The sequence below is a fragment of the Peromyscus californicus genome, unplaced genomic scaffold, assembly GCF_007827085.1.
Source record: "Peromyscus californicus insignis strain IS unplaced genomic scaffold, ASM782708v3 Scaffold_11__1_contigs__length_118956290, whole genome shotgun sequence".
NCBI lineage: Eukaryota > Metazoa > Chordata > Mammalia > Rodentia > Cricetidae > Peromyscus > Peromyscus californicus.
This window is the reverse complement of record NW_026294402.1, coordinates 49,585,631-49,606,667: the sequence shown is the minus strand read 5'-3', so window position 1 is coordinate 49,606,667 and position 21,037 is coordinate 49,585,631. Positions and strand designations below refer to the sequence as shown.

The following is a 21,037-nucleotide window of genomic DNA, read 5'->3' as shown; positions in this document are numbered from 1 at the left end:
ATGTTTTGGTGGAGTCTGCTCTCCCTCACGTTCTGTCCTAGGAACTCCACTGGCTCCAGCCTCTCCTCCTCCTCGTTCACGGCCCTTTCTCTTCCCTCACCTCTGTTCGGAGTCCTTCTGACTGCACTGTTGCTGCTGTCCCAGACACTGCAGAATTTTATTTTCAAATTCCCATTTAACCAAAGGGTTGTAAAATCTGAAATTCCACAGAACACTGTCTTTCCAGTGTACTAACTTACCAGTCTTATTTAACTAAACTAGGATCAGAACATCCGTCTCCTTTCTTCTTTTCAGCATTATGGGTCAGCTTCACTCAACAACTTTGGGAGGGTTTTTTAGAATTTTAGTATTGCTATTGTAGTTAAAAAGTATTTTTAATTTGTATTTGATTTTTTTTTACTATAATTTAGAAAAATACTTAAAATTTCCAAGTTCATATGTACTGTAATTAATCTTTTCATTTTTATCTTCTAATTTAATTACATATTTGAATTATATGGTTTGGAAGGTAGCAAACCACAAGGTTTTTGTATTGCCTTCCTTGCTTTATAAAATAATCCATTCTGATTTTTTTCCATTTCCCATGTATGTCTGGGAAGGAAGGATATGGGGTTCTGATACTGGGCACAGGCCTGGTCACTGGCACTCAAAGTCACACATGCAGACCTCTCTGTTGGCAGACTCATCTGGTTTCCCTGGGCTTTTATCAGGGTTTTTCTCTTCAACTGTAAGCTATTCTGTATGTTCTGTTAAATTCTTCTTCAGATCTCTCAATACCATTCCCAGTCTTACTAAATGATCAGTTTCACCATTCTGGTTTTAAATGTTTTCTTTTCTTTGGCTTTTAGGGTCTCATGTAGCTCAGGCTAGCCTTAAACTCACTATGTGGCCAAAAATTGCCTTGAACTTCTGATTCTCCTGCCTCTACCTTCTAAGTGCTGGGTTGATAGGCATGTGACCATGTGTCCAGTTTCCACTTTCCAGCTTTGATATTTCATACAACTATTATATTGCACTTCAAATAACTAAAGTTTCTATTTTGTTCTATTTTTGTGGGGTTTTGTTTGTTTGGTTGGTTGGTTTTTCAAGACAGGGTCTCTCTGTGTAGCTTTGCGCCTTTCCTGGAACTCACTCTGTAGCCCAGGCTGGCCTCGAAACTCACAGAGATCCGCCTGCCTCTGCCTCCCCAGTGCTGGGATTAAAGGCGTGTGCCACCGCTCAGCTCTGTTTTTGTGTTTTGAGGTATTGAGGATTGAACTCATGCTAAGTAAGCACTCCACCACTGAGCTATAACCCCAGTCCTTACCCCCATCTATAGGGGCAAGTTTCTCGGTCCCGCCTAGCCCCACAGTCTGGAATAATCTCTCCCCTGAGCTCTCGAAGCCACTTATAAAATCATCACTCAGAGGCTTATATTAATTACAAACTGTATGGCCTATGGCTCGGGCCTCTTGCTTAAATTACCCATTTCTATTAATCTATGTGTTGCCATGTGGCCGTGGAGTTACTGGACTGTGGGCCTCTTGTTGCTCCTTGGGTGGCAGGTTGACCTGACCCCGCTTTTCTTCTCTCTATATCCCTCTTGGATTTTCCCACCTGGCTCTATTCTGCCCTGCCATAGGCCAATGCAGCTTTATTTGTTAACCAATGGGAGCAACATATATTCACAGCATACAGAAAGACGTTCCACAACACCCATCTTGTGATTTGGTGCCTGGCTGGCCTCGTGATCTTTAACTGCATTCCCTGTGTGTTTGGTTTTAATCTTTGGGAAGCCTACAAGCTCCAATAGAAACCCTTTTCTCTGGAGGCTGAGTCTGTTTCTGGGAGAGCTGTGACTGCAGCTGACACCAGAACACAGCAGAGCCCTGGTGATCAAGGTTCTTATATTTGGTACCACAACATGGCTCACTTACAAATGCAAGACTAGGCTGCTTAGTCATTCCCTAGCACCAGAAAGGATGACAACAACACAGATCTCTCCTGCACTTGTGAGCATTAGTCAGGGTTCATTCTTCAGGAGAACGACAGCATCAAAGGACACCTGTTCTGAGTGCAGAAACAGGGTCAGCACTGCTCCAAAGGCTGTGTGCTCCAAAGGCTGTGTGCTCCAGGACTTCACTATCATTCACTAGTGCTCCCTCTGGAACATGCATGCTTCACACATTAACTTGCTTTATTTATTTTGTTTTTGGAGATAGGGTCTCCTTCCTTATATAGCCCAGTTGAGTCTAGAATTCACTGTGTAGCCCAGCTGGCCTCCTTCCTACCTTAGCTTCCCAAGGGCCGAGAACTACCTTTTCATCAACAGGTCAGTATCCTGGGAGGATTTATTACTTGTATAGCTTCAAGTTAATGCTACAGCTTTTATTTCCTAGTAATTGAACAGGAAACAGCCCGACTGCTATCCTTCTAAGGCCATGGCTTGTCCTCACTCCTGCTGGCTAAGCACAGTCATGAAGTGGGGGAGCTGACGGCAGACTGTTCTTCCACCTCTCCATAGGTTCTTGACTGTATAGAGCTACCAAGTTCTCAGCCCATTCATCCAACCTGACCTTGATCATGTATGCTGAAAGGAACTCTGTTTTCCAGCATATGTGTAAATTTATGTTAATTAATTTAGCTTTTAGAAAGCACACACATTCATTTGCTTTGAATTAATAGCTGACAATATCATTTAAAAATATCTTATTTAAGCTTTCTGATTAAGACCAAGTATAAATATTTAAAATACTCTAAAGTAATAAATATATGGCAAAAAGAAATTTGAAGAACACAAAATTCAAATCTCATCTCTAACCTGATCCTACCAATATTTCAAAAACCCCTTATGAGAAACAATTAGCACTTGAACATTCTTCCGAAGACAGTCTATACTGAAACAAACATACTTACACAGCTCTCCTTTCCTCCTCACTGCCGTCCCCACTATATATACATGTACCCACCTACACATCAACAAACAGCACTGAACACTATTTAAAATCTTTATCATTGTATGTGCACGTGTGGGCACACATGCTCAGCACACAGGTGGCAATCAGAAGACAATGCTGTGGGATTGGTTCTCTACTTCCACTTTTACATGGGTTCTGGGACTCCAACTCAGGTTGTCAGGCTTGCTCACTAAGCCCCAAATGTAAGCAATTTCTTTTGGTTGACAGACAGACACACAGACAGAGTGAGAGCGCATGTGCACACGAGAGGGGTGGGGGAGGGAGACTGTGTGTACAGGGACATGGGGCTCAGAGGATAACTTTCAGGGACAGCTCTCTCCTTCCACTGTAACTGAACTCAGCTCATCAGGCTTGCACGGCAAGCCCTCTACCCCATGAACCACTTGCTGGCCCTTTAACACCATTAGCCTCTTTTTTAAAAAGATTGATTGTTATTATTTTAATTAAGTGTGTCTATTTCTATATGTTGAGTATGTACATGTGAGTGCAGATGCCCACAGAGGCCAGAGGTATCAGATACCCCTACAGTGGGAGTTAGAGGCAGTTGTGAGCTGGCTGACACAGATTCTCTATAAAAGCACCAATCACTCTTATATATCAATCATCTATCCAGCTTTGAATTAATAGCTCACAATATCATTTATTATGACAATATCATGTATCTTCTTTTTAGTTACATTTATTTACGTGTGTGTATGTGGCGAGCACAGGGACATACGTGCCATAGCAGGCATGTGAAGGTCAGAGGATACCCTTTGGAGTTGGTTCTCCCCTTTCTACCATAGGCATCCTAGGAATCAAACTCAGGCCCTCTGGCTTGGTGCCAAAATGTCTTCGCCTACTGAGCCATCTCACCCTCACTCTTTCTTTTTTGATTGTTAGGGGTTTAGTTTTTTGAGACAGGGTTTCACTACATAGCCCAAGGTAGCCTGGAACTTGTGGTCCTCCTGACTCAACATCTCAACTTCTAGAATCATAGGCATGTACCACCATGCCAGGCTTCTGTGTTATTTTTTAAGTTAATATTTAGACTATTACCTGTAGAATACAGGAAGATGAAACTTCTATTATATTGTGCAAAGTTTCCACTTTCTTAGCTGACAATATTTTTTAATTTGAAAGAAAAAAAAGAGTGAAGTTTTACCCTAAAAGCTCCCTGAGTTCACTTCTAATGCACCAACCACATAAAGACTCTTGTGTCAACCATGAACAAAGAAGCCAGCACAGAGGATCATAAAGGTCCCCAAAGGTTCCATTGGCTATGTCATCAAGCCGTCTCAGTGGTTATGTGCTATGTTCTACATAACACAAAGATCTCTTCGTGTAAACCATGTATGAATGTGTTTCAATACACAGAAGGACTCAGCAGCCTGACTTAGGGCCTCATATATAATGCTTTTTTCTTACTTGCCAAGAAAACTGCACATCATAGAAAACATGTAGGTTTAAAGCAATTGATGGAATCTAAGATTTATAGTATAGAATAAATAATACTGGTATTCTAGAATTTCAAAACTAGAGAACCTAAGTTATGCTAGCCCACTGTATTTGATACAGAGCTCTCAGGAGAAAGTCTGTACAGTGTACTGGTAAAATTTCAATTACGAAAGAGAAAAGAGAGAGAGAGAGAGAGAGAGAGAGAGAGAGAGAGAGAGAGAGAGAGAGATAACTATGCCCTTCTGATTTTCTTTTCTATTTTAAAATGAAAAACATGGGAATTTTTTTAAATTATTAAATTTAACATCAAAATCTACATTTGTATAGATGTTAGGAGAAAGCACTGAAGACCAGGATATGCTAATGCCTGGTGTATTTCTCTAGACACTCAAAATTATAAACTACCTTCTTATGTTTTTGTGATGTTATCTGCTTTAGGAACTTTGAATGAGGAGGCATATATTTCATCATTAAAAAAATTTCAGATTATACTATGTAACTATTTTATTGACACATTAAAATAAAAAATATAGATTCACATATATTATTAACAAACCTGGTTTGATATAAGTTATTGAACATTGGTGAGTTGCTTAACTTTTGGATTTTAAACAAATGGCATTTTATTCCAGTATAAACAAACTTCTATTAAAAAGAGTTAAAAGCAACACTATCGTCCCAAATTATGATTTTTTTAAAATGACCTTTTAAAATTTTTGCTTTTTCTGTGGATTAGCTTTCTAAAAAAATTCTCATGATTGGAAGTGCAGTATGAGTATATATCTCTATGTTTTAAACTACTTGAATAAACAATGCAAATTCACAAAGAACTTTAGGGAAAACATTCACTGTTTAAAAATCATCAGATCAAGGTTATTTCCATCACACAAAGGTTTTTTTTTCCAAAACAAACATCATATAAGTATCTATGAATAGCTACAATTCCACCTGGAACAATCCTCTAGTACAGTAAGTGAATTCAGCACACAACTCAGTAAGTGTACAAACTACACCTGCCTAGCTGAAACCTTGTTTTGCCCCCATGACCTTAGAGTTATCAGACCCTGTGTGCCTCAGTTTCTTCAGCTCTAAATGAAGACAACAGAACGTTTCTCATAGGTTATTAAAAGGGTTGAAAAAGTTAATGATCTACAGTAGAACAGAATCTAGCATGTATACTCTGACTGAAAATTAATGATGCTAACATGGTCTCAGTTTGAAGAAACCTCAAAATACACCCAAGCCTTTTCCTTAGTATGTGACATTTAACAATAACGAGCTCAAACTAAACACGCCTGTGAATAGGAAAGACTAGGTGGGGTTAAGTGACTGCAGTGAGCATCTTCTCTTACACATCTGTTTCCCACCTTCACTTTTCTAAAACAAGAAAATTAAATAAACTGTCTCAAAAAGAATTGAGACGGGGGCTGAAGAGATGGCTCATCAGTTAAGAACATTTGTTCTTGGAGAGGACCCGAGTTCAATTCCAATCGCCCACATGGTTTGACTCACAACTGTCTATAACTGTAGTTTATCCAATGCCCTCTGAGGGCACCAGGCACACATATGGTCCACAGACACACACATCCAGGCAATACACTCATAGACATAAAAATAACTAAATTTTAAAACTAGAACCGAAAAAAATATATGCCTCACATGTGGCCTACACTAGCATGAGGGCACTTCAGCATATCTGTGGAGTTCTGAAGAGAGTACCTTATTTGCTCCAAACTGTACTCGGGCCTTGCCTTTCACCAAGGTGGCATTGATCTGCATGATGACCGATTCTATAGAGTAGGCGCTGCTCCAGCCCTATGGGAAGAAAAAACACAATGGTCTTCACAGTCCCCACTCAGGAAAACCTAAGGAAACATCGTAGAGGAAGCCAATGACAGCATGTCAGTGCTAACAAATTTGTAGTGAAGAGGAAAACACAGACGACAGTCCTGGGTTCTAAACATCTAAACCTGAGTGAATTATAATTTTAAATAAACATTACTCTCAGTTGTTCCAGCATGGACTGAGCTCAAAGTACAATGACATTTTACCAGTTTATCTTAGATTTTGTTTATAAAAGTAGGTGCTACTACAACAATTTTTTAAAAATATAATCTGCTACATTTAAGAACTTTGCTCTTAGAATCCAGCTAATTTGTGGAAATTATACTAACACTGAGAACTGTGCACAGGAGTTACCTGTTTTGTAAGAAGTTCCATACATAACGCTCCTCCACCCAACACGTACCTTTAAAAAAAGAAAGCAAGCATACAAAATCCTCTAAATATCAATATTCCTTAACTTCTAAAGTATTACTAAGAAAGCATGCACACAAAATTAGAAGATAGCATACAACAATGAAACTGTTACTAGGGACATAAGATGGACCAATTTCAAATGTTTACAGTCATTACTTTAATACAGCCAATGTGTCAAACAAATTGAACAGAACACAAACTTTTCTGATGTCAAAAACTAAGAACTTAGCTCTATACATCTGTTTTCTTAGCTGACACTGAAGTGTGCTTCTGTCCCCGGAGCTTTCTCTGCACCCTGGTGCAAGGCTGCAAACTCTGCGGACAGACAAAGCTCTACCTATCCAGAGTCACAAACAGCAGCAGGGTGCTGTACAGTCTGAGATGGCACAGTGAGTGTGCCCCCTGCCCCAATACACTGAGACTTCACAGTGGAGCCCACATGCCACCTAACATACCTCCATTTCTATACAGACTCATACAAACTTTAAGCTGTCTTCTGATTCTGCTATTGAAAGTTGTATTCTAGACACATTTCAGAAATTTTAAGTCAGCCAGTAGTATTCCTCTATACTTAGTAACTGGACTATGAAACGCAAGCTATTCTGATTGTGCCTCCATTGGGCTTTCCTATTTCACTCCTCTTTCTGATCTCATTACTTCTCTATCAATTTAGGTTTCCGTCCCTTGCCCCTAAGACAGCAGTAGCATGGGATCTCAACTAGTGTCGTATCACCATCATATATTCTTTGTACTGTCAGAGGATCCATCTCCCTAGAATGCTTTTTCCTTTCTTTTGTGTAGATATGTGGTGTGAGTGTCTGTTATGTATACATGTCGGTATGAAGGCCAGAGGTAAACATCAGCTGCCCATCTTATTGTTTGAGACAGAGTCTGCTCAATGAACCTGGAGCTCACCAATTCAGCTAGACTGGTTAGCCAGCCAGCTTCAAGGATTTCTCCTTGCCCCCACTTACCCAGTGCCAGGATTACAGGCACAAGCCACCATACCTAGACTTTTTGTGGGTTCTGGGGATCTGAGCTCAGGTCCTAGTTTCTCAGCATGCATTTTACCAACTGAGCCATCTCTTCCATTTCTACAACATTTTTTAAATTGTTGTTTCCCTTTTCCTATGCCAGTTAATGACAAATGAATCCAATATTCACGGTTAAATATGCTTACCAGAGGAAGGAGGAAAAAATGACTTGTCACACAATTTACAATGTTATAGCAACATTAACTATAAAAAGTTTAGTGCTGCTGTACTTGGCTAGGAAAAGGCTGGTGTTCTAAGCAAGAGATACAGAAGTTTAAAATTCACCGTATTTCCACCCTATGTTTATTTAGTGTATGTAAATATTTGGCTAGGTTACCTAGTATTCTTCCAAAAATGGTCATATGCTTTATGATAGAGAGTTACTTCCACTGCCTAACCCAGAAGCATGAGGGGACGTCTAAAGGTAAAAAAATGAATCTTCACAATTCTGAACATCTTTGTTCCATAATCTTATCTTGTGATCTCCTCTCATTCTAATAGTGTTTGTGAACAGCAGTGTAACAGCTTTCCAAAAGCAGCAACAAGATCCCTAAGAGATTACTTCAGCTTTGCTGAGCATCACTCAGAACTTTGGGATTCTGACAGAGCAACACTTCCCAAACAGCGAACCAGAGGGTGCCATCTTCTGAGATGCCAAAGGGAGGGGGAAAAGACTAAAGGAATTTAGAAGAAGTTATTTAGCATCTTTGTGGAAAACAGACTTAGGAGTTATTTAGTGTCTCTGTGGAAAATCACATCAAGTCTCCAAGAAGTCCCTTTGGAAAGAATATCACTTAATTTGCTGTCCAAAAATGCCTATTAATATACCATAGAACTTTCTGGGAGATGTGGTAAAGGATTGGGCTGCAGGCATCTGCCAAGCCAACTTTTTTGTTTGTTTGTTTGTTTTGTTTTTCGAGACAAGGTTTCTCTGTGTAGCTTTGCGCCTTTCCTGGAACTCACTTTGTAGACCAGGCTGGCCTCAAACTCACAGAGATCCGCCTGCCTCTGCCTCCTGAGTGCTGGGATTAAAGGCGTGCGCCACCACCGCCCAGCTAGCCAAGCCAACTTTTAAAGGAGTATTTCCTGATCATGCTGTAGACATCTAAATGGCTCAATACATCATAAACATGGATTTGTTTAAGGCCATGCTTTTTGTTTGTTAATTTGTTCAGCTGAGCTTTACAGACACTGTGGCCAGCGTATTCTGCAGTATTCTGCAGCCCCAACATCAGTTCATATATATTCTGACTATACTGAGAAATCTTAGCAGGATGTAATCTCAAAAACATAGCCTTTATACTTGTATTTGTATATTACAGACACTATTCTAAGAAGTTCTACAGTCAGTCTTTAGGAGTAATCCACTACTGTCTCAAACAGTATCAGTCAAACAGAAAGGATCAGTCTAGGGGCAATATTTTTGATTTTATTATTACAGTAGAAATCATCTCACAAAGTAGAATTAGCTGAGTACTTGAAAATTCTCAAAGGATTTTTTAAAGATTTATTTTCATTCATGTGTGTGCATGTAGAAGCCCGAAGAGGGTGTTAAATCCCTGGAACTAGAGTGCCATGTAGCTGGAAGCCACCTCACGTGGGTGCTGGAGACTGAAGTCAGGTCCTTAGGAAGACAAATAACTGCTCTATAACTGAGCCATCTCTCCTGCTCCCCTACAAACAGCTAATGATTATTCCTGTATGGGGACTATGAAACAGTTCCTAGGTAACTTGATCTTTTCCATGCCTCCTATAGCCTCCTAACTACAAAAGAAGCAATAAAAAATTCAGCCTGGCTGTCTGACAACCACCAGTCAACTGTACTAAGTGACAACTACTTATGTTGGGATCAGCTCCCGTCACCTCAGGTTTCCCAATTATCACAGTGACTGCACTCAACATCACAGGCCTATGGGAACCACAATGACTGCAACTGAAATCCTCAATGGTTTATATTTGAAAAATGCTTTCTTAAAAGACAGGATCTTGATAAATATTGACTACATTACCTAATATCCATAGCTGGACGGATGGATGGATGGATAAATCAATCTCTCTGGAAGGCCCAGACCCACTGTAAAGTCAAGGCTAGCCTGGAACTTACAATCCTGCATCAGTTTCTGACAGTTTGGGGTTACAGGCGGGCATACTCAGCTAAAACCCATTTCTTAAGGGTCAATATCTATAAATAAAATCCATTAGGATGTCTACTTATAAATAACTAATTTGTACCGGTCTGAATGTGGACCCCAAACCAGCGCTATCAGTTTCATCTGGGAACTTCTTAGACATGTAAATTCTCTGGCCCCCTCAACCTACTTGACACAGAATCCTCCAGCAGAAGTCCAGCAATCCTACCCTCCCAGGGTCTAGCTACTTCTGCAACAGACCCTGACACACACGACCACAACAAAGTAAATACGTAACTTACCCTCCTGAGAGAACAGGTAACACCACTCGAACAAATGGAGGATCAAATGGAAAATTATCCTAGAAAAGCGTATGTTTAATCAACTTTAAGAACATCATAAGTTTAATCAATTTTAAGAACATCATTTTTAGTTTTGCATTATTTAGAAGGTTTTCAAATAATCAATAAAGAAATAAATCCTATTACCTGTAATATAAAGGTCATAAAAGTTAAATTAGTCCAAAAGAAAGCTGAGAAACAAGTAAATAAAAATGTCAAATATGGAATTCGGGTCAGGACAGAATAAAACAGTGCTGTACTAACTCACATTGTATACTAAGTGCATGGCTGTGGGTAGGCCCAGGAGAGGCCTTTTCTGTCCACTACAGAAGAGGAATGTAAGAGGTTAGCTAAGAGCAGAATGCAGCCTCGGGGCCAGGGAGGCAAGAGGTGGAGCCGCAACACACCAAAGAGAGGCCTGAGGGCCTTCTGCATGCCAGGCTGGGCCCTGAGGGGACCAACAGCCAACTGCCCTCCCAGGAGTCTCCATCACAGATACTCTCGGTGTCCCCAGTGTCTGTGGCCCTGGCAGAGGCACATGGTAATCCCCTCTAGGGAAGAACACAATACTGGAAAACCCTCTGTGATCTTTCCCATGTATGTCCATCTTACTAAGACACAGACATAAGGACACACCTTATGTCTATGACAAGACAGGAGCAGAGCAGCCAGTCGGCAGGCAAAGGTCAGAGTAACTAAGAGGAGAAGAAAGCAAACCTCGGCAGAACTCACACAGTAAGGAGAACCAACAGGATCTGGATCTGGAGCTACAGCAACAAGAACTAACAACCTAGTAATGCGTGACTGCAACGACAGCAACACACTGCAGCAGAGAGACTCAGTAACGTCCAGAAGGAAGTTAGGAAAGGCCACAAAGGGTAGACACAGTGGGAAATGCAGAAGATAGCAAGACACACGGTTGATCACACAGGTTTGAGTCTTAGGAAAGAGAATGGGGTAAAAAAACTGGACGAGAATTTTTTAAACACGCCTCAAGGTTTGATCACTATAAGTACTATCAGGAAAGACTAGAATCTTCAATAATGAGAAAGGTCTTCAAGGTGCTGAAAGGAGTTGGCAATTTGCCAACCTAAGAGTCTGTACTCCTCAAACATGCAATGAAAGCCAGGCAATGCAGCACATGCCTGCAACACCAGCAATCAGGAAGGGAGTGATAACTCTGAGACCAGTCTGTGCTTCAGAGCAAGGCCTTGTCTCAAAGAAAAAGAAGTAAAAACAAATCAATTTTCCCATCTGCAAAACTGTACTAAAAAGAGATACTCAACAATATTCTTTTAGGCAAGAAAAAGATCGTGCTAGATACAACCTGGGAGAATAAAGAGCATGAAAATCCAAATTTGTCTGGTCCCAGAATCTAAGTATAGAATGTAAATGCATGTATTGAGTACATGAACTCAAATGTTCTAAGGCTATGAGATTACAAGGGCAAAAAAGGGAATACTGCACTTTGACAATTCAAGGACATATATGGGATGAGTAAGAGAACATATAATCACCACCTAAAAGGCAGGAAATGGGAGTCCTAAGGAAATCTAAAGGGGTGGGGGACATAGCGCAAGAAAGAGGAGTAGAAAACCACCAATCATATGGTAGATTTAAACCCAGTTATCAGTAGTAACATTCAAAACAAAGGCTAAGCTGCTTCAAAAAGTCAAAGGTGATGCTGAGGAGATGCCTGCGCAGGCCCAAGAACCTGAGTTCCAGCCTTAGAACAGAGACAGCCAGTGTGTCAGCACATGCCTGTGACTCCAGCACTGGGGAGACAGGGACAGAAGGATCTCGGGGCTCACTGGCCAGTGCCAGTCTAGACAAACTAGAGAACTCCAAGGCTAGTCAAAGAAGCTGCCCCTTCTCCAACCCTAAAGAGGTGGAGAGCCATCTCATAGCATGCAGACAGTAGCTAATGTAGCCCAGAGTGTTAGCCGTTAGTTCCCTGACAACCAGGTCAGGAAAGCTGCCCATAACTTATTATAGCAGCTCGACAGTGAAATGGCTTCCTGCTCCTGTTGAAGAGAGACCAAGGGAGTCTAAGAGAAATTCTGTCCAATTTTTATGTTCAAACAACATGGTTTAAAGGGAAGTAATGCTATTTTAAAAACTCCTTTTGAGGCAAGATAGGTACAAATATGCTTCATTCAATTATTTCCAAGAAGACAAAAAGTCAAAAAACAATTACCATACTTTCAGTAACTTCCCCTGTCTGCTCACAAGATTTCCAGGAACATAAAAATTATGAAAATTTGGCCCTCCCAGTAGAGGAGGCACATTTCTAGTTGCTAAAATGGATCATCTTAGATTTCTACTGCAAGTTAGAAAGACACCTGCCCACCCACACATACTGCCAACTTAAGGACAATTTAATCTACTTTCAAATCTATCTATAATTTAACAGTATAACGAAAACACAGATGCACAGCTTGGAAGAGCAGAACTATTATTAGAACAGATCTCTAAACACATGATCCCAAATGGGTAACTATAAAATCTCTTTTGATTGCTTGAGAACTGCCTTCAGTTTCAGAAAGTTAAATCTACTTCAGAGCTTAAGAGACTTCTCCATAAACTGTGCTCTGGGATTCAACTAATAAAGATCTCTACAAATTCTAAATATAAAGAAAATATTCTTTAATGTCTTTTGTTTTCTTCCTTCAAAACATCTTAAATCCTGTTTCACCTATTCTACCACCAACACCATACACAAGCTCTGTACCATTTGATGCTAGGATTAAAGTTAAAGCCTCCAACTAGTCTCCCAGAAATCAGCTATATACTATCAACCAGTACTGTTGAAAGGTTAATGACCACTTAAGACAAAACAAGAAGCTGAACAGACCAGCTCTGCCCTTACACAAACCCCTCCAGGGCTGGTTTACAGCACAGATCCGGAGACTGCAGGCTTTTCAGCATGTTCTGCGAAGTCCAATAACCAGCTCCCTTATCCCCAGAAGGACCGCAAATCCAAAGCCTTAAATAGCATGGGGCAATTCAAAGTCACTTGGGTAAACTAATGTGGACAAACACTGTAATTGCAAGACAACTGCTACACTAAGCCTCCTCTTCAACTCAGAAGAACAGGGCAAAGAGAAGCCCTGCATCACTTCAACATAAATCCTCAAAACACCTCTATCTAGTTGAGATTTTTAATCATTAGATTTTACCCTATTATACATTAAATCACTAACATTTTATCTAGAGCCCTTTACTATTCTTTTTTAACTTTTATTCCAAACATCTTTAAAATTACTAAGTGTAGTACAAATTCAGAAAGAAATATACAGGGATATTTTTATCAATTATTATAAAGTGGATGCCCACGTGACCAACACTCTAGTCAGTAAAGAGTCTGCAAGCAGGAAGCCCACAGATGTCCCTTCCACTTGTCAACCCTTTGTCCTAATATGTACAGTGATTACACCTTCACTCCTACACTGGGTAGGAGTCCCAACTTCAGTGTTTCTGAGCTTTCTTCTCCCACTGTTGTTTACCAAAGAAGTCTTCCTAGACTTTTTTCCCCCTAATTTTACCAGGGTCCCTTGCCCCATGAAATTTCAGCATAGTAGAAATATGTTTGTTTTGTGGCTAAAGACCATTATAATGCCTAAGAACGTTTCATTTAAAGGACCAATTTTCACGTACCTACAGTGACAATGTGTGTCCTATACAATTCTAGTTTTACAACTTTTTTAACTCTATATAAATGGAACTAAACAAAAAGGCTAGGAGTCAAGTCTAGTTACTTCTGCTTAACACTGTACAGAAGACTGACCTATCTTCTCAAATATGTCCATCTTAGGATTCCACATTCTCCATTTCCTGTAACTTGGGTTATTTGCGGTTTGGGGTTATGACAAACAAAATGTTGCTCTGAACACTCTTGTTTATGCTTCCTGGTGTGTCTAAGTACTCATTCCTTGTGGAGTATATGCCTCATGAATTCCTATAACTAGCCAGGCCCACTATCAACATTTAATCCCAACACTCGGGAGGCAGAGGCATGCAGATCTCTGTTGACTTTGAGGCTATCCTGGTCTAGACAGCAAGTTCCAGGTCAGCCAAGGCTACACAGTGAGACTCTGAATAAATAAACAAACAAACAAATCCTGAACTATAAGGTATGAGTATCTTCTACTTTCCCAAATCATACCAAATTGTTCTCCAAGGCAGCTGAACCAATTACACACTCCTATTAGAAAGAAGAACATGGAATCCCATTACAATGGTCTTACCTTAAAAGAGAAGTTAAGCAAAATATATTCTATGCCTTCTTTTTCTTTTAAGATCTGAAGATCACTGTGCAAAGGACTATCAGAGTCAACCCTAAGAATAACAAAACAAAAGCCAGTTCAAACAAGGTTAGAAAAACCTTTCTTAACTAAACTCCACCTGAACCAGTCCAAGAGCAGACAACAGAGCCCCAGGGTAAGTTCCAAACAGAAGTTCTGAAGTGCTCCACGGTCCCAGAAAAAAACGGTCCCAGAAAAAAACGATCACTATGGGCTCTAGCTCCTTGGGAACGAAGGGAATTTGAAATTAACAGTCATTTCAAAGAACTACAATTGGATACATGTAATTTTTCAAGTAACTCAAAAACTTTTTGATGATATGCTTTCCTAAAATTGTATTTTTAATCAAGAAGTTTAAGGAAAGAAGTTTACGACTAATAAAACCATGAAAAGTAAATCACTGTAAAAGATTTTTCTTTAACTCTTCTGTATGTACTGCTTAAATCTCCTTACTTCAAACATAAACAGCATCACAGTCTCGTGTTGTTTTGAATACATTTTGTTTGTAAATCGTCACTGTCTTAAACACTTTATGCCCCTCTATCACTCCTCTTCCTCTGTGACTTACCCAATAAGCCTCAGAAATAGCTCACTCTAATAATCTAACAACTACTTCCAGAGTAGTAATGTCCAAGTAAATGCCGTAATATAAAAGTATACAACTGATGAGGCAAAAAAAAAAAAGGAAAGAGAGAGAAGAAAGGCAAACATTTCATTGTAGACAGTAGGTCAGCATAAAAAGCACTTACTTGTGTAGTTTGACATGCCAGTCATATAAGCTGTCATTTATTAGCTCCACTGAATAAATCCCTGTGGATACACAGGGGACAACACTGGTTACTCTTTATTGATTATGTATTACTCTGATGTAAGTAAATACGTTAAATATACTAAATAGCCAATAACAGCAAATTTTTACTATTAAAATAATTAAAGCTATCAACTAAAAGATACTTTGTTGAATTAAAAAACTGCTTACTACACACTTTCACTAAAAAACACATTATACAAATAATATTTCTATGTAAACAGAATCCTATACAAACTACTTTAATCTTCACCTTTTGACATGCCTTTTTTCTCTGTCAAACTTTTCACAGCATACATGTAACTTTATTTGCTTATTATTTGTATTATTTTACATGTGAGTGCCTGTGAAGGCTACAGGGGTCAGATACCCCAGACCTGGAGTTAAGAGGCGGCTGTGAACCTCAGACTTGAGTGCTGGGAACTGAACGTGCGTCCTCTATCGACATAAGTGAGCATCAAGTGCTCTGAGCACTCTCTAGCCCTTACTGCCAATCTTTACAACAACTCTACAGTCTTTTTTTTTTTTTTTTGATGAATCCAGAATAATTGAACCAATTATTCCTAAATTGGTTATTTCTTGCTTATTGACACTACAGCAATAAATTTTTTCCTTGGGCTCTACAATACTTAAATCTTATTGGATAAGAAAACCTTGATTTTTGAATTCATGCAGCTTAGGATTGAATCCCAGGGCCCCATATGCTGGGCAAATGTTCTACCAATGAGCTACATCTCCAGCCCTGAAAAAGAACATTTTCTTCATAGAATTATGAAATGGGGAAATCTATCAACTTTGAAAAGAATACCACTCCTATTGTTAAGTTTTATTGTTTCAAAATACAAAAACTATGAAAATAAATTCAGCAAGTTTTCCTTGTACAACAAAGTATATTAACCTTACTTATTTTAAAAAGTAGTATTCCTCATATTTTTGCCAGAAGATAAAAATCATGAGTTATATCTCCATCAGAAAGAAAGTAAAAGGAAAATTATCAAGTATTTATATAATTTTTTAAATACAAAAACAAACTCATTTTATCTCCTACATCTTTTAGAACTTTGTTAAACCTGAGTTTCACATCTCCAAAATAGTCAATAACAATTTCCAACTCTGGCTACCTGTATTAATTACATCTAAGCTGGGTGTGCTGGTACACATCTAATCCCATCATGACTGAACAGAAAAATAGTGAGTTCAAGCTAACTAGTCCCCTATCACTCCCCAAAAGGAAAGCAAAGGAAATGAGAAACAACACTACCTGAAGAAGCAAATGGCCAGCAGAGCCAGGGCCTCACCTGCCTTGTAGCTCTGTGATCTGTAGACGTCCCTGAGCTCCTTCATGAGTCTATCTGATGCTTGCACTGACCCAGACACTGCACCCTGAAACAACAGGTAATTAAAAGCTTAAGGTATCGGAGTCTGAGGGAACTTTACAATGACATGAAAATGGTCACCACTCAGCATTAAGTCAGGAAGTGCCAGACAGTGATGACATATGCCTTTAGTCCTAGCAACTGGAAGGCAGAGGCAGGCGGATCTCTGAGTTCAAGGTCAGCCTTGAGTGCCTTCCAACTAACTCACTGAGGTAGCGTCTTTTAACTGAACTACAGTCTAGTTTAACTGGCCAGCTTGCTCAGGGGATCCTGTCTCTGCTTCTGAGTTGAGGAAATACAGGCTGGCCACCATACACCCCCAGCATTTATGTGAGTTCTAGAGAGTCAACCACCATCCTAACACTTTCCGCTTGGGAGGCAACCACTTTAACCTTTGAGCCATCTCCCAGCCCTTGAACTGGTTTTAAACCCTAGTATTTCCATCTATAAAACATGAAGAGTGCCTAGTTCCTACAACGGCTATGAAGAGTCTATGGAGATTTAATGGGAAGGTAATGTATAAAGCTCTTAAGTCTTATATTTATCATGTCAGAGTATCCAATAATTTGTAGCTGTTCTAACTATAAAGCATACAAACTGGAGTCCATCATAAGACATAGTAAGTAAAGTATTATTAGTTCAGATGCTACAAGCTCACTTTAATAATAAAGTTGTGGGCTTAAAGTTAAAGTTCTCTGCAAAAAAGACTTGCCAGTTAAATTAGCATATTAAATATGATTAAAGGAAGGATAAGAATTTACTTGTTGGAATTCTTGATATTAACTTGCATTAACAAGTCATTCACTGTGTTTGCCCAAGACAAAACAGCCAGCCCTGACTTCATGGAGTTAATAAGCTTCTCTAATTCAAGGAAGTAGGTGTCAGATAACCAGAGTACCATTACACACTTCCCTTGTCTGGGCAACACACACACACACACACACACACACACACACACACACACACACACTTCATTTTTTCCCAAGTCATCCACTGTCTGCCTACATTTTAAAGCTGAACACAAACATGTCTGTCACCAAACAATGAATCTCATACTGCTAGAATGCTTCTCATAAAAGCCATGATAAATCACCTGGTATGGTTGTGCACACCTTTAATCCTAGCACTCAGGAGGTAGAAACAGGCAGATCACTGAACTGAAGGCCAGCCTGGTCTATACAGAGTTCCAGGCTAGTCAAGGCTACAGAATGAGATGAGACTCTCTAGAGGGAGTGAGGGGTGAGGTTAAGTAAATTCAAAGAGAAAAATTACTTCTGGGTTGGTTAGGCACAAAGACAGAGGTCAGATTTGTGGAGAGACAGAGTCTCAGTAATACTCTGTAGGAGGCTGAATGTGAATGTACAGAGACCACGGTAGGGGTGTAAGTAAAGCACAAACAACAGGATGTGAAGACGTGTTCTTCTAGGTTCGTTTGTTGCTGTGATAAAAATACCGACAGGCCGGACGATGGTGGCACACGCCTTTAATCCCAGCACTCGGGAGGCAGAGCCAGGCGGATCTTTGTGAGTTCAAGACCAGCCTGGTCTACAGAGCGAGATCCAGGAAAGGCACCAAAACTACACAGAGAAACCCTGTCTCAGGGAAAAAAAAAAAAATCCTGACAAAAACTAACTTAGGGAAAGAATGGGGTTTATTTCAGCCTACAATTCTATGTCATAATCCATCACTTTGGATAAGTCAAGGAAGGAAATTCAAATAGTCATAACACACTCACAGTCAAGAGCAGAGAGAAATAAATGTATACATGCTCACCCACTTGCTTGCTTGATTGTGGTTCAGTTTTTGTCTTCTCTACAGAGTTCAAGACTCCCCACCTAGGGAATGGTGTCACCCACAATGGGCTGAGTGTTTCCACATCAATTAACTTAATAAGACAGTTCCTTGACAGAAACGCCCACAGGCCTATCCAAAGTCAATGACCCCTCATTCAGACTCTCTTCCCATGTTAATTCTAAGTTATGTCAAGTTGACAATTAAAACTAGCCATCAGGCCGGGCGGTGGTGGCGCACGCCTTTAATCCCAGCACTCGGGAGGCAGAGCCAGGCGGATCTCTGTGAGTTCGAGGCCAGCCTGGTCTCCAAAGCGAGTACCAGGAAAGGCGCAAAGCTACACAGAGAAACCCTGTCTCGAAAAACCAAAAAAAAAAAAAAACTAGCTATCAGAGGATTGTTATACAGAGACAGCAGCATATGCTTCCAAGATGTGAGGAAGAGATGAACAAGGTACAAAGTAGCTGTCACCAAGCAGAAGCAGCAGTCAAGGTCAAAAAAACAAATGGCTGAGTCCACCACTAAGACAGGATGGAAACAGAGGGCAGTTGAGATTGGCATATTAACGAATTACCCAATTATTATCTATAATTATTTAACCAGAGTCCATGTTCTAGATACTCAGTCACACTTACATTTAAATGGTCTTGCCTTTGAGTCTTCCTAATTTTCTCCAATATTGCCAAATTTTCTTTTTCAATTCCTTCGTCCTCTGACTTTTTCCCATTAATAGGCTCTTCTTCCTTCATCTCATAGTGATCCAAGTCTTCTATATCCTACAAAGAAAACAAACAGACTCATTTAGGTTTCTCTTCTTTACTAGTTAAGAAACTAGAAGAAAAATAATTTTTGAATGGAGTAAAAAGAGTACAAGAAAGGAAGAACGCATCCATTCTATGAGGAGGGGACCCACTCCATTCAGAAGCTTTTCTCTCTTTTAATGTCTTCTGTTCTGTGTAAAAGCTGGACTGAGTACAGCAGAGTTCATAGTTTCATAAAGTCATAACTACTGCCAAATATGCCATCTTTAACGATCTCCTATTATGAAGAACTTTTCAAACAATTTAGTGACAGATGTTAAGAACTTAGCTATTTATACTTTGCTCTAAAAACCTGACTTCTAGAATTTTATTCTAAGAAATGTGATCACTAATTTAGGCTTAACTATATCTATTTTATTCTAACAATTAATTACAAAAACAAAATACACACACACACAAAAAAAGCAAAACAGTTAATTCAATAGATCATCCATTATGGGGTCATTAAAATACTAAAAACCTAATTCTCCACAGTCTTATGTAGCCCAGGCTTGCTCAATCAAACTCCCTATGTAGCCAAAGATGACCCAGATCTTCTGATACTCCTACCACTCTACACCTCCTGATGCTAAGATTACAGGCAAGTGTCACCATGCTGTTTTATATGGTGCTTGGGGACCATATGGTGTTGTGGACCGTATGGGTTATATGGTGTTGATGGTGTGTCTTGGCAAAAGTGTTACACCACACAACAAACCTCACTCAAGAGATTTATTGGGAAGGAAAAATCTAGGAGGGTGGCTGCCTCTAGGGCGAGAAGCAGCAGCAAACTGAACAGGGCAGAGAGCTTATATAGGGTTTCTTAGGGGGAGGGGGAGTTTTCCAGGGTGGCCTGGGATTGGTGGGGTTTTGTGGCCTGATTCTGGGGCAAGTGCAGGGATTGGTGGGATTTCAGGCCCTAGCCCAAGGATCAAGTCAGGGTCAGAGAGTTTTTCTTGGCCCAGGTCTCGGGTCTAGTCAGGGGCAGGGTGTTTTTTCCTTGGCCCTTTTCACCATACACTGTTTTATATGGTGCTTGGGGACCAACCAAGCTGCAGACACATACATAATTTTTCTTCTATCAATAAACACCCTGAAATAAAAAAAACATGGAATATACAGAATTTCCATGCATCAAAATAAGAACTGAAACAGAAAATGCTGGAAAGGCTTTGAGATCTGCATTTAGTGTTTCAAGTTTTCTGTGGTAAGCAGCTATGGACTTCTATAATTAAGTGAAGTTTTTAGAAAAAAACTTGAAAAATATCCATAGACCAACATCTCTCCCAGCCCATTCTGCTCTTTCCCCACATCATCTGCTCTTACATACACAAAACTCTATGCCCAAGCTTTCTGATCCTAACTTTTTCAAGTATCTTACTACTCTAAGCTTCAATTACTATGATCTCAGCAGGAGTTTTTATTCACTACTTCCATTTTTCATGCAAACTGGATTGAAAGTTAATGACCACCTTCAATCCAAAACAAACTGAATGGGTCTCCTTCGGCCCATTACATTCTATTCTTGATCAGATTCCGCACAGGGCTTTCTATCCTGAAGCTCCTCTCCCATCATATACTTGTTTTCTTCAAAATTTCAATGAATGCCTCTTTAGTCTATATCGTCTCCTCCTCCAACCTCAAGTCATTTCCATCCACACACTTTACTTAAATTTTAATCAGCAAATCCTAAATAATACCTCATCATCTTTCTAAAACATATTCACAGCATACTATTCTCTGCTTATGATACCCTGATCAACAACCTTATAAATCAAAAATGTCTGTCTCTAACTCTCTG

General features: G+C 39.8%; 1 protein-coding gene across 5 annotated transcripts in view; it reads right to left on the bottom strand.

Moving 5' to 3' along the window:
• Ube2q2 (ubiquitin conjugating enzyme E2 Q2) overlaps positions 1-21,037 on the bottom strand; it is a 59,754-nt gene that overhangs the window by 5,907 nt on the left and 32,810 nt on the right. For all 5 annotated transcript variants that reach the window (XM_052760887.1, XM_052760868.1, XM_052760852.1 and 2 more), the window contains 7 exons: positions 19,072-19,212; positions 16,568-16,652; positions 15,211-15,271; positions 14,405-14,495; positions 10,119-10,177; positions 6,594-6,642; positions 6,114-6,209 (listed from right to left, as the gene is read on the bottom strand). In XM_052760887.1, the coding sequence (XP_052616847.1) occupies positions 6,114-6,209; positions 6,594-6,642; positions 10,119-10,177; positions 14,405-14,495; positions 15,211-15,271; positions 16,568-16,652; positions 19,072-19,212 (582 nt within the window). The remainder of the gene's footprint in view (positions 1-6,113; positions 6,210-6,593; positions 6,643-10,118; positions 10,178-14,404; positions 14,496-15,210; positions 15,272-16,567; positions 16,653-19,071; positions 19,213-21,037) is intronic.